Raw genomic sequence first — 14,400 nt, forward strand, 5'->3', positions numbered from 1 at the left:
AGGCAATCGATAAATTAATTATTAAACAAATTGTTTAAAAATTATGTAAAATAACACTTTCTATTTTATCTTTTTATTATATTATAAATAATTTAACTATTTATTTTAACTTTTTTTTTAAATTATGCATATTCTAACAATGCACTCTATTTTATTTTTTTAATAAAATTATGATAAGATGATCGTTCCCATAATCTTATTCCTTTAGGAGCCATTGTGGAAATATATAAGCATACTTGTGTTATCTTAGAGTTTTCATAACCTAAATATGTTAAATTTTCTTAATAATTTCAATTGAAATTTTAGTATTCTTCTCGATAATATGCTTGTATCATTAATAAAAATTTAAAATATTAAAAAAAATTATTAAACAAACAATAATTAAAAATATTTTAATCTACCTTAATTTAAAAGATTTACAATTATAGAATATTGAACTTTTATAATCTTATTTACATTATTATTTAGCATCAAAATAATATAACAGTCGGTCAATATACGAGTAAAATGATTAATATTATATATTTTTTAATATATTCTTATATCTTAAAGATTATCATTATATATATTTGTTAGAAAAATATCATTATTTTGTGTTAATATCACGGCAATCATATCCATATAATACTTTTCTTTTTTTTTTGTGCAACAGAAAATAATGATGTAAATTTATTTTATTTTTTGTTTCTTTTTAAGTGAAATGATATTTACGTTTGTTTGATGGAATAGGAATTAATTAGGAAAGCTAAGTGAGTGAAGACTGAAAAAGCAAACAAATAGAAAGAAAAGACAGTGATTTCACAGAGTGCTGGGTCCCAAATAGCAGACATACCCACGTGGAACACGTGTCTCACTAACCCTTTGGACAATTTGATTTTTCTTTTTTTTTTTTTTTGTCTTTTCTCGAAATGTTGGGTGAGATTTGAACAAATTAATTTCCTACTTCCTAATTAATTAATTATGTGTTAGCATTAGCAATTTAGCATAGTATCTTCTCGTCTTTTATACTTGTATATATATTTAAATTTTATATATTTAATCGAAATAAAACTTATTTTAAAAATAAATATAATTTCTAAATAAATCTTATATTTATAAATTAATATGCATTATAAGATTAAAATATTTTATTTTATTTTATTTTATTTATATAGAGTATAAATCACTTGAACGTAATATTTATTACTTAAAAATACTAAATATAGAAATACATTCAATTTATAATTTACTTATGATGCAAATATATTTTCCTCAACCAAATGAAAAATAATAATACCAAAAGGAATGTGGTGTTCCTCAAAGTTCACGAACCTAAATTTAATTAAAATTAAGAAAAAAATTCATTTATCAATATTGGATTTAAGCACTCTTATCACTAATATCCTTACATTTCAATTTTTGATCTAAAATCTATGAAATTTGATTTGGATATCACTAAAGTGTTGAGGGATTATACTGTAAATCCTAAAGGAAAATGCACCCTTGTACACCTCAAAATATTATTTAAATTCTAATCAGCTTGTCTAACAGTTTATTGGCTAAAACTGCTACTACCGTTGTCGTCTCTGCTACCATTATCGCCCGCCATTGTTGATGTTGTCGCTGTGAAAGCCTCCTGCTGTTGTTGCATCATTTGTATGCATTTGTGTGGTTAATATTAATATTTTCTTCTGTTATTGGAAGCATACGAGTCTTCTTTTCTAAATTTGGGCTGTTAATGTTTGATAGGATTTTCTTTTTCTTTTTGTGTGTGTTTGTTTGCTAGAAAAGTATGAAATGAAGAAAGAAAGAAAGAAAAAAAGTGAAGAGGAAAATAAGGGGAATAAAGAAAAAGTGCCTAAGTGAAAAGTCTAAAGAAAGATGATACCTTTGAGGTTTAAAAAAACTTAAATTTTTTACACTTAAGATGCCATGTATTAGTCAACATTACCATATGATTGAGTCAAAGTACAAACTTTAATAACATCAAAATTAAAATTAGTGGATTTTAGATTAATAAATTATGATTAAAAAATATTTATACAAAACGTACTTAAGTTTAAGATCGATAAATAGACAGTAAGTAACAAATTTTTTATATTATATAATTAATATATATATTTAATTATTAATTTGATGTACAAATAGAAATATATAAATTCAGTTAAATAAAATTTTTTCCAACTAAACGAGAGAAAGTTAGAGTTGAATATGTGGAGTAGGGTTGTGATGGCTATGCCAAAGGTAATGCCTAAACAAATATCTGCCTAACTTAGCAGCCTCTCCTAATAAATAAACTAATAATAATAAAAGGAGATACACCCATCGTCTCATCATTAAATAAGAATTGGAAGTATACATTTATTTCTGTTTCTTCAATAAATATAAATAAAATAAAATACACATCTTCAAATCACAAACTACAAACCCATTGGCCACAAAAATCATATACACTCACCAAAATCAACATCAGCCTCACAATCCTCCAAAAACCAATCAAATGAATCATCTCACTTGCATTGATTTGAAGCCTCTCTTTTTCAGTTTCTTTTTCTTTTATATTCTTTTTATATATTAATATATATAATTTATTATTTTCTGTTCCAAAAGCTCACAACTAAACCACACAAATTGGAATCCAATAATCAAACAACAGGACACGTACACTTGTGACTGACCATATAAAAGAACCCACTTTCTGGTGACGTGTAGACTAACTCCCCACCCATTTTCTTCATTGCTTTCCTATATTCCCTTATCACACACCCTTTAGAGAGAAGCAACTCCTTGTAGTGTTTTCCAATCTTTCTTTCACCAAAAAGATTGTTACAGAGAAAGCAAGATAGGTAACAGTATCAACAGAAAAACCCAAGAAGAGAAGAAGAAGTAATATTTTGCAGTCATGAAAGAAAACTCCACCAACAACAAAGCCCTTCTCCAGTCTAGCCATTCTCATCACGAAACACAAAGCTCTTCTTCGAAAACTTTTCTTCAAGAAGATGATGGTAGCAAGAATATATTTCTTTATGCATTGCATAGTAGCAAGAACATTATTGATTCCCAATGCACATCTTCGCGTCCTACTCCGCATTCTAACGATCAAGAAACGGCTTTGCATGGCCTGCCAGTAGGTGAAATGAACGTTAAAGAAGAGGAGGCTGCTAGTACTGCTGGTGCTTCCAAGGCATTACTGCATGATGATTGTGGACGTGAAAGATTGAAGAGACATAGGGTTGAAGTTGCGGGTAGGGTTTGGATTCCTGATATATGGGGTCAAGAAGAGCTTCTGAAGGATTGGATCGATTGTTCTGCGTTCGATGCTCCTCTACTGCCTAACAGGATTATGTCTGCTCGAACAGCTTTGGTTGAAGAAGGAAGGAGAGCTACTTCAGGAAGATTAAGAATAGAAAACAGGTGTTGATCATGAGTTTTATCAATTTGTTTTTCCATTCTGTTCATGACAATATAATGGAGAAGCTTTCTCAAAATGCTCCACTGAGATGAGAGAACAAGAATACCCATTGATCATTAATTACCTCTTTTCATGATTGTGAGATTATTTGTGGCTGCTTCTGTTTCAAGAATGATATCATGAATTTGAGTAATAGTCATTTTTTTAGGTGCTCTTCTTCTCCTCAAGAACCATTCTTTTTCTGGACTTGAGCTCTTTAGTAAATGATAAATTTGCACATCACAACGTTTGGTGGAGGTCAGAATCATTGTGGATAACTCGTGTCCACCCCACCATAATTTGGAAGGGTTTGGATATATAGATGCGGTCGTGACCATTACAAACATTTGATTCTAAAACCAATGGAATAGGAAATTACATGAATTTTTACACTAAATAATTAAATTAAAAAAATTAAACATTCTTATCCGTACTTACCTAAATTACTTTTAAATAAACCCCAAAAAAAAAAAAGAACTCGCTTAACTCTTAATAGAATTTTCACCAAGTCACAAAAGGCAGCCATGGAATTCAGTGTCCTAAGGCAGCCATTGATTCCTAAGAAAATGATTTTGAGATCTGGTATCTCCCTACTTGCTAGGGATTTGTTAGCAATCAGTCAGATCATTAAATAAGAAACTCATGGAAAATGATACTACTACTAATAATAATCAGCAGCAAGTACTTGTTGGTACCTTAAATTCTTAAATAAATAAATAAATACATAAAAGTGGCTCGAGTTGTATTGTTCTAATATCAGAAGGGGCATGGGAGAGAGGGATTGATTTCAGGAGGACCAAAACTTCTCAGCAAAATTGTAACCTGTTTTGTAACAATCAACAACCCTACTAGGCAATCATTTTGACAACTCGCTTATACATGTATCAAATTTCTTGATTTTATGGAAAAGAAAAAAAAAAAGGAGAAGAAGAAAAAGAACGAAGCATATAATGCTGTGGCCATAGATCACATGACTAAAGAGCGCTCCTACAACTTTATCAATCATACATATCAAACCTCGATGAAAGGGGTAAAAGAACAGGCAAAAAAAGATGACTAATACTAAAAATAGCTGTATCAGGTTAATGTTGCCAACTCCCATATCTTTATAGTTCCATCATCACTTGCTGAAGCAAGAAGCCGGTTCTCCTGTCAGGTATCAGCAACAATATACAGGAAAATGTTACAATCGTACAAACAGATTCTTATAGAGACAGACACCAGAGAGAGAGAGAGAAACACGGAGAAGCAGAGAAACAAATATGACAATTAATCAAATTAAGACATGTAATCTCTTCATCCCCACCGTCTCTTCTCACCTTGTCCCTGCTTCCGAGATCTGATTAAAGTTAAAACCTTTGTAAAAGTACAACTATGGTACCAAAAGCCATTAGTGTTGTGGAAGGAACAGTCTGAAATTTATAAGCTGCTAGAGACGTTTGTGAGCAATTCCTTAAGTAGCCAGAGTGGGAGAACAGTATATTAAAAATGGTTGATTAATCAATTAGTCATCAGAAGCTGGTAAGCGATAAAGTTACATTTCACAAAATGAAAAATTAAAACCATTACTATATGACAACACCTGGTGATCCCTCCACCCACATTTACTATTATGCAATGACCGCATTCAGCTCAGTACAAATATTATTAATTTTCACGAATATAATCCACAGATCTCTAAATGAAGTCTTACCCCAGGGGCCCATTGCACTGAATTTATATCCATATCATGAGCCTTTTCTTTTTTCAACAGTAGTCTATATGAAGGGCCATTAACCTGTAACAAACAAAACCATCTCCTTTTAGTTTAATCTATCTTTATCTAACTTAATAAACACAATATGAAGCCAGAAAATTAAGGCATATAAGACTTCCAAGGATCCATAATTGAAGTTGAAAAAAATCAAACGTCTTTATGTTACTTCAGGATCCTCCAAATGTATAGCTCAAATAATTTTATTGTTTCATTTGGATTAAATCTATATATCGTATACGCTTTTGATGCATAATGTAAATCCAGGATTGTTCAACTTTGTTCTTCCCTTGCTAAATCCAATAGCTGCAAGGACTTTTAACATGCATAAATTCATAAATCAAGCATAGCATATGTGAGTGCACATACTTTGACATGCATCACAAGCAACATCGCTACTCCAATAACAACATAAAGTATGGATCAATTTCTATGTTGATAACTAGAGGTAACAAATGTGAGGTTGAAATGATACTATACCAAATCGTCTTTACTCTCCACAAAAAATCGAATACCATCATCAGCTGCTCCACTGGCTATAATACCTTCCCTGCCACATTCGTATCCCAAATATTATCAATTCAATATCAGAAGATAAAAGAAATATCTGTGATGCAGATGATATTAGAATACAAGGGTGCATAAAGGACAAATTCCAACATGTACTTGGAGATTCTATGATATCCCTAACAAGACAAACTGAAGTCTTGAATCAAATGAAAGGCCTGTTACCATTAGAATTATTTTTTAAATGAAGGAATGTAGGGTAATGTTAGCAAAGCCAAATAGCTCTTATTTTTGAAATGAAAGCATGTAGGGTAATATTAGTCCGTCTTCTGGCTTAAATGTTAATGGTGCAGGTCAACAGATAAAACCTTGCTTATCCTTTTCACTTTGCAGAGTAACATCATAGATAACTGAAAAGGTATATATATATATGTCAAAGAATAAAGAGCAACCCCAAATGTCTATTTTATCCATACCAGAAGAGCTAATGAGAACTGAACATTCGACAGCCATATATGAATAATTTGTTATTGATAAAAATTTTATGTGCAATAAGTATTAAAGAAAGAGAGAAAAGGAATAGAATCAGAAATTATAATCTCACATACAACTATGCATAGGAAATAGCTACGCAATTAATCGAAGTTTCACTACCTTGACCAGTGAGCTGAAAAGATTGTTCTATCATGATAACCTGAAAGTGTGCAAACATGATTCCTGAAAGCAAATCATGTTATTATCCATTGGCAGTTTGTGTAACCTCCGAAACAACATTAAAATTTTGGTCAAATAAGGTGCATGTTCCTCACCAAGATGCATGGTCATCACCAGAAACCATCCTGCCAATATCTGTTTCCCATATCTTTAGAGTAAGATCATCGCTGCAAAATAAATTCCATCTTATTTTAGTTTCCTTGCAAAAATTATTATCCTTTTGTTTGTGGTAGAATTCCAGAGCATCAATATTATAATCATCCTAAATTCCCAATCAATACTTAAACAAGAAAAGGAGTTCCACATACCTACAGGTAACCATTTTGTCTCCTTCAGCATTAAAAGAAAGTGCCCAAACTGTGGAAGTGTGACCACTGAAAAGAATATAAGCCATGTTAGATTACGACAATTACCATATAGCAAAAGAATTGTCAATAGGCCCACCAAAAGCATATTCCCATGCAAAAGAAATCAAGTGCACATTATATCAACTTGAGAATAGTGCAATAGAAGACATAAAAGGAAAAATTAAGGGAAGAGGATGGAAACTAAGAGAGACATAAAAATAGTACTTGTTAGATTCACCCAAAGTTTGGACGCAGTGCCAATCACCATCACCATCCTCAGCCCAAACCTGCAAATGACAATGTTTTCTACCAATTTTTAGTGCAATAATTGACATCTAGGAGGAATGGCAACCAACTATGTAAATAAAAATATCAGAGAGAAGTTAAAATTGAGAAACCAAATGCAAATTAATCCTAGCAGTACCTTAATAGTGTTATCATAGCTACAAGAAAACAAAACATCTATGTTTGGATGCCATTTAACCATTTTAACATCCTGTGTATGTCCTTGCAATACTGAAGCACACTCAAATTCATTTCCTGGCATTACTTCCCAAATCCACACGGTCTTATCTCGACTGCATGTTGCAAGCAGAGACCCAGAGGCATTCCAAGATACACTTTTGACTTCATTTTCATGACCCTGTTTACCAGCCAAGACAAAAATAGCAACATCATAAATTACAGGCAATGTTTGGTTTGAGGGATTTTTATGAGGAATACTGAGAAACACTGGTACTTTATATAAATTTATAGTTTGGTTGAGCAGACTTTGGTTGAAATCCATGGATTTGGAAAAATCAATCATCCATTGAAGTTTCTCAAACTGAGGGTTCTAAAAAACCCCATAGAAGGTGAATTTTAGCCAAAATGTCTCATTTAATAAATGAGGGATTATAACTAACATTTTTATTTCAAAGTGCCCTCAAAATCCATAGATTTATATGCACACTAAACATGAGAGACTACATAAATCCATGGAGTCAGACATTTAACATGATTCCAACTCACATGCTGAATTAAAATGATAAGCTAATTACATTTTGACACATGACAAGTTACGTAATTAATGTAGTTACAGTTGAGATTTGAGAAACTTCCTCTGTTTTCTTTCACCAAATAAACTACCATCCTCTCTTAATACCATGGAACTATGATTCAACATCATGGAATGGCATACCAACTATGAGCCTAAATATATAAAAGAAATGCGCAAGACAATTTGTAAGAAAATGTGTAGGACCACAGTTGGTTCGTCATTCCATGATGTGGAATAACAACTCCGCACTTCACTGTATAATATCTCCTTATCCTTGCAATAAAAGGAAAAGTGGAACTATAATGTTATTGGCTTGCATTCCAACTCAGCATGTGAGCTAGAATCACGATTTCATAATGTAATTTCTCAAAACCACGACTCCATTAAAATCCTAGTTTTTGATTCAACAGATTCTAACAAAATCATAAATTGTGAAGTCCTCAATGCAAAGGAGGCCAAAAGGGGGAGGGGCAGCCAGGATTTGCTATAATCTCAACATATAATAATAATATGCATGTGAATATTAAAGATGTAACAGCCAATGAGAGAGAATTTGAATAACACATTAAATGTGATAAGACAAACCTCCAAAGTAGAAACACATTCAAAATCACCCCCAATATTTTCCCAAATAGCAGTAGTGGCATCAAAGCTTGCAGTAGCCAATAATTTCCCAGATGGTGACCAGGCACAAGATCGAACTGTTCTAGTGTGTGTTTCTTCCAAAACTGCCTGCATAATCACATCATCTCATTATAAATTACAAATTAAAACCAACCAACCAACTTCAATCGCACATATTATTCCATTTTCACATTGATTGCCAGTGAATATTGAAAACCAGGCCTCAAACTGAATGAAAGAAAAGAAAAATAGCAAGGAACAAAAGTCCAAGCATTGATATCAAGATTTAACGGATAGACTGTAGAGAAACTGGCTAGTTAATTAAAACAGACAGCATCTATTTTATATTTGAAAAGAAACAAGATGAATGTTTGTCTTAGCTTTTGGAAAGTCTAAAAGTGCAAGATTTCAGTTCAATTTAATTCCATTCAGTCAATTTTCATATTTGGAAATGCCATAGTTGCTAGAATTCAATTCTTTCAACTTACATACAAAAAACAAGTATAAAAATAAAATAAAATAAAAAAAGAATTTTGAAAACAAAATGAATTGTTCCCAAAATGAGTAGTTCCACAAATTACATGATTTGCATGAATTCCAAACAATGCCAATACAATATCACAGAAAGCATACAGAAAAACAAAGAAATATAAACTCTGGAACTCCTATTGATCGAGCATCTGTAAATTTATTAGCTTATCGCTTCATTTAGTTAGAAAGTTCTAATACAAGAAACAAAATAAACCTAGTACATCCTCTAGCATTTAAAAAATTCTACACAAATCAGAACTCTAGCGGTTACAAATGGACAATATGCAATCATACACCGCCTTTATAAATTAAAGCATATTCCCTTACTACTTGATAAATAGATGCTTATTATTATTGTAAGACAAAAAAGAAAAAAGAAAATATGATCTAAATTCTATAGCATTACACAACCAAGTGTGATTCTAAAAAGAAAAGTAACTTCATTCAGTCTAATTATCATTTGATCGAGTTCTTTTCTCACTTTTACTCATGCATACAGTGAAAAAATAAAACTAGGAAAATAACAAGTGAGAAACGAAACCTTGCAATCAAAAGAGCCAGAGGAAGGAGACTGCTCCCAGATTCGAACGGTTTTATCGCCACTGCAAGAAGCAAAAACCGCCGGAGCACCGCCAATTCTGGTGGCTGGATTCCAGGCGAGACTCCAAACCCTATCAGTATGACCATGGAGTTTTTGAATCTCTTTAAGCTCAAAGTTAGTGTCGATTAAATCCATAATCACTTAACAACAAAAAAAAAAAGAGTTGCTAAGAGTTGGTAGTTTAGAGCTTTGATTGGAGAAAACTAAACAGTGATCGATTGGATAGATGCAAGCGATGATCGAAGGATTTTGGAAAGGTAAGCAAAGTTTATATTTGTTTTGATACAGTAAAAATGACGACAGGTCGATCCTTGAAAGCTTTGCAAGCGCGCCGAGCCGACTCAGCGTAAAACAACAGAGGAGGAGCGTGGCTTACTCGTGCCTCTATATATATACTCTCACCAGACGGCGATTGCCAAGTTTTTTCGAGATAAAATCTCAACTTTTAATTTAGAAGAAAATAGTGATTAAAGTACCTCTTCTTTTTATTTGAAGTTCTTAGGTCAGGGAAGTAAAGTTTTTGTAAGTTAATTTTATAGTTTCTAATATTAAAATTCCCTTTTTCTTACATTTAAAAAGAAATTTTTTTATCTAAATTTGAATATATATTGTAACTAATAGGAGAATGATATGTAAATATGAGATTTTAGTTAGGGCTAAGTACAGATTTGTCTAATTCGGTTATTTATAAATCACAAATACCGTACTAAATATCGGTTCTTTTAAAATTTAAAGTATCAGTACCGTATTAAACATAAATGGCATTATAACCGAATTGAACCAATTTCTTCGATTGAATAAAATTTCATTCGGTGCTATTTTTAGCTTTAATATTTATAGAAAATATAATTTTAGATCTTACCTTTAATCAAATACATTAAAAAAATATGATTGATATTTGAATGAAATTAGTATGAGAATTGAAATTAGATAAAATTGCAATTACATTCTTGAACAACTTGCTTTATAATTTAATCCACTTGTAAATATAATAAATTAATACTTATATATAAACTATGAAAATTTATGTTATTGTGAAATGCTAGTATTTAAATAAAAAATTACAAATTTTATATAGCATTAAAATATAAGTTCAATTTTAAGTGTGAGAGATGCAGCTAACTTATGATTTGTGAATCGATAGTTTAAATGTGAGAAAATAAGCGTGTGAATTGAAATTTGTGACATGCAACTAGCTGTTGCAGTAGATGGTATTAGTGAAAAAGAATTTAGAGTTTAAATATATAGTATATTAGTATATAACATATTCTATCCAACAAATATTATTACATATATATATATATATATATATATATATATATATATATATATATATATATATATATATATATATATATATATATATATATTTATAGAATACAGAGTCTATTGTAACATAGTTAATATTTCATAGATATTATTTATGTAATATATATAATTATTAATAAATATATATAAAAAATTCAGTTATATGGTTTGATTTGAATCAGTATAAAACGACTCAGTTTTGGTACGTTTTTTATACGGATATTATTAAAAAATCAGTATTATACCGTAATAGTAAAATATTTTCGGATCAGTTTAGTTTGGTTATAAAAACTTTCGGTTATTTTGATTATGATACTCTTCGGTACGATTATTTGGTTCAAGCGGGAAGCATCGAGATCTATGCTCATCTTTAATTTTGGTATTAGATGATCGGCGCATACTTTATTATTTATAAATATTTTATACTTTGATATTAGATTATTGACATATACTTCATCATTTAAAACTAATAAATATGTGTCAATTATCTATCGATTTAGTATATAAGTATAGACAATACACTAAACTTAAACAATAATATTTTCATAATAAATTAGTAAAACGTTTGTGTCAAAAGTCACATAAATATCAATATTTTAAATACTTTAAAAGAAATCAATATTAACATATATATTTGATTTAAAGATGGCTTTCGTAATCTAAATAGCTTTGATATATATAAATAACATATGCACATATATCATACAAAGAAGACTGAAAATGAAAATAAAATAAGATAAGTCTTAATTCACTAGAGTTTTCAACATATTAATGGTTAATCATCTTACAACTTTTAGATATGAAATATTTTACATAATAAAAACCTAACTTAATAAAAAAAAACCGTCAAATTACAACACCTAAGTACTTAAAAAAGAAAATTTAGCATGATATAGTTTATTGAAAATAATTTGATTTGTATATTTATATAAAATAAATATAGGATCCAAAATCGAAATATGATAATTCATAATTACCTCATTAAAATATACTCAGTAAAATAATTTTCAAATATTATTAATTGTTTTAATCAAATATTATAAGTTTATAATCTTTTTTATTTAAAAAATACTAGAATTAATTATGTTGGTTGATGATTGGAGTCCATTAAAGGTTGCTAGCCAACTAGAGCCCCTTTTCACGAAACATCCATTTTAGGCCCAACAGATCGGGTCAACCGGCAGACTACCCGGGTTTTTGTTTTAATATCGCCATTGATAAACCAATTCCATATGATCGTTTTACAATTCCCAAATCAGCAATCTCCGTTTTTATATTTTGCCCTCTGCAAACCCTAGACCTCAGATCCAAGGGACGATATCAAATCCAGTGGCCATGGAGTATCCGGTTAGAAGAAGTCAAGGCGGCATCTTTGAAGGTATCTACAAGCTTATCATGCGCCGCAACTCCATCTACGTCACCTTCGTCATCGCCGGCGCTTTTGCCGGTGAACGGGTAAGGATTATGAAACTTTTTATACTTAATCGATTATTTTAATATTATTTGATTATGGGCTCATCAAATGATTGATTTATGAGAAATGAATTGATTGATTTAACAAAGTCAGAGTTAGGTGGTCTGTTGTCCGTAGTATTAATCAAAAGATGTTATGTATGATATGAGAAGTGGGATCAGAAATTTTTCACGGTATAGTTTCTTAATTTGTTCTACGGAAAGTTAATAATAAAATTCAAAGGGCAATTGGCTTAATAAATATTGTTGATTTAGCTTAAAAGCCTAAAAGAGTTTTTTTTTGATACCTGCTTATAATGCCATTAATTCTGTTGGGTGCAGGCTGTGGATTATGGAGTTCGTAAGCTCTGGGAATACAACAATGTTGGGGTGGGTATCTCTATTATCGTCTATATCTCCTGTTTGGTTCATGTAATAGCTAAAGAATATAATAGTCATTCCAAGACTTGGTTCAGGTTTAAACAAAGAATAATTATTCTTTAACTTTGTGGAATATATTTTCCTTGGCAAATTAAAGAATGACCACTTTGCAACTTTATTTAAGCAGATATATATGACCAGAATTTCATCTTCGTGAGATTGATTCTTGGCTTATTGCATTTTGAGGTTCAAATATAATAGTTGTTACTACTATTATCAATTTGAACTGAGCTCTGAGCTCCAGATTGGTTGATGGTGGTTTCGCACATGGATTCATGTTTGGCTACAGCTTGAATTTGGTAGATCTCTAGTTATATTCGTGTGCTCTGGAGGCTGAAAAGTTTCAAGGAAGAAGACACTCAATTTATATTTCAAATTTTAATTTCTAATTTCATTTTCATGATAAAATTCTTATGCAATGGGATATATAGTAAATAGAGTATAAAACTTTTTTAGGAATGGTTATTCTGTGCCCATAAAGTGGAACAAAAATTATTTAAGAATAACTACTATTCCTACTTATTGTGTTCTTTACTGAGTTTTATTTATTTAATGCTTGGTTTGAGACATACACATCTACACATGCATATAGAGTCAACATCTGCACATTTTGTGCTGCAATCATATATTTCGCATATTAGGTTTGAGATGTTGATCTGCTTGCTTGCACCTATTTCTAATTCACATTGTGAATCAATTATGCTAGTGTTTCAAACTAAGTACCTGAAGGGGCTGAAGGAAACTCAAGTTATGACGCCTAACTGCAATTCCTAAATCTCTTTACTGGTATTACCTCTGGCTTCATGTTTGTGCTTTTTGTTCTGCTGCAGAAACGATATGAAGATATTCCAGTTTTAGGGCAAAGGCCAACAGAGGAATGAGTTGAACTTATTTTGAAGTTCCATGTTGAATATTTGGAGTAAGCATCACTGTAAGGGATAGCAATTTTTGCAATAAGTGTAATTTGTTTGGTGCTCCAGACTTGATCCTAAACTTTGGGTTTCTTCTAGAACTATTCAACAAGCATAACTGTGCATGGTTACAGCGATTTGGCTGAGAACAATATAGTTTACTGAATTCTTTTCAATATGATCTCGGCCCTTATCTTTTTTTTCTCTTAGCCGCTGATTTTGTACTTTTTTCTTTTTCTGTGCGCGACTATCATGCAATGCTCCAGACCTCCTAACCTTGTCCCACTAATATGTAGTCCTTATAGTTGTTGTAACTGTACCATTTTGCACCCATCACTCGCCTAGAGATGCAATTCTGTTGAGTTTGACCTAGCAAGTTAACGGACCATTTCTACGTTTGCACTGCAAAATGGTATAGTTTCTCCCCCAGAGATGTATTCGTATCATGTTCATGATATCATTTATGACATTCAAGACGCCAATATAATTATTGGACTGGGGGAACACAAACTTGTGGATGTGTTTACCGAACAAAGATGGTATCTCTTGACTCTTGAAAAATCTAATCAAGGTTAAGAACGATAGATATGATTTCTTTACGTTATGCAGTAACAAACTTTACGTATCCAGGAATTGAGGGTCCAAACAAACGAAATGTTTAAATCATATATTCGAAAAGAGAAACATTGTGAGTTTAGATTTTGTAAGTATGGTTTTTGATTGAATTATTAGCTTATGATAA

General features: G+C 31.1%; 3 protein-coding genes across 3 annotated transcripts; 2 read left to right on the top strand and 1 right to left on the bottom strand.

Annotated features, from left to right (window-relative positions):
• Nucleotides 1-2,676: 2,676 nt before the first annotated feature.
• On the top strand, nucleotides 2,677-3,598 carry LOC8267157 (protein BIC1). The gene has a single exon (XM_002528696.4). It carries the CDS (start codon nucleotides 2,882-2,884, stop codon nucleotides 3,398-3,400), a length of 519 nt encoding a protein of 172 aa, XP_002528742.2. The 5' UTR covers nucleotides 2,677-2,881; the 3' UTR covers nucleotides 3,401-3,598.
• Nucleotides 3,599-4,080: 482 nt separating this feature from the next.
• On the bottom strand, nucleotides 4,081-9,915 carry LOC8267158 (protein CIA1). The gene is made up of 10 exons (XM_002528697.4): nucleotides 9,487-9,915; nucleotides 8,376-8,522; nucleotides 7,176-7,394; nucleotides 6,977-7,038; nucleotides 6,713-6,778; nucleotides 6,500-6,571; nucleotides 6,345-6,407; nucleotides 5,664-5,733; nucleotides 5,124-5,207; nucleotides 4,081-4,579 (listed from the first exon to the last, which is right to left on the bottom strand). Exons 1-10 carry the CDS (start codon nucleotides 9,679-9,681, stop codon nucleotides 4,508-4,510), a joined length of 1,050 nt encoding a protein of 349 aa, XP_002528743.2. The 5' UTR covers nucleotides 9,682-9,915; the 3' UTR covers nucleotides 4,081-4,507.
• A 2,088-nt stretch (nucleotides 9,916-12,003) lies between these two features.
• On the top strand, nucleotides 12,004-13,867 carry LOC8267159 (cytochrome b-c1 complex subunit 9, mitochondrial). Its single transcript, XM_015725093.3, has 3 exons — nucleotides 12,004-12,309; nucleotides 12,649-12,696; nucleotides 13,578-13,867. The coding sequence occupies exons 1-3, from the start codon at nucleotides 12,190-12,192 to the stop codon at nucleotides 13,626-13,628; spliced, it is 219 nt and encodes a 72-aa protein (XP_015580579.1). The 5' UTR covers nucleotides 12,004-12,189; the 3' UTR covers nucleotides 13,629-13,867.
• The last annotated feature ends 533 nt before the right edge of the window (nucleotides 13,868-14,400 follow it).

Source organism: Ricinus communis, chromosome 10 (genome assembly GCF_019578655.1).
Source record: "Ricinus communis isolate WT05 ecotype wild-type chromosome 10, ASM1957865v1, whole genome shotgun sequence".
Lineage (NCBI taxonomy): Eukaryota > Viridiplantae > Streptophyta > Magnoliopsida > Malpighiales > Euphorbiaceae > Ricinus > Ricinus communis.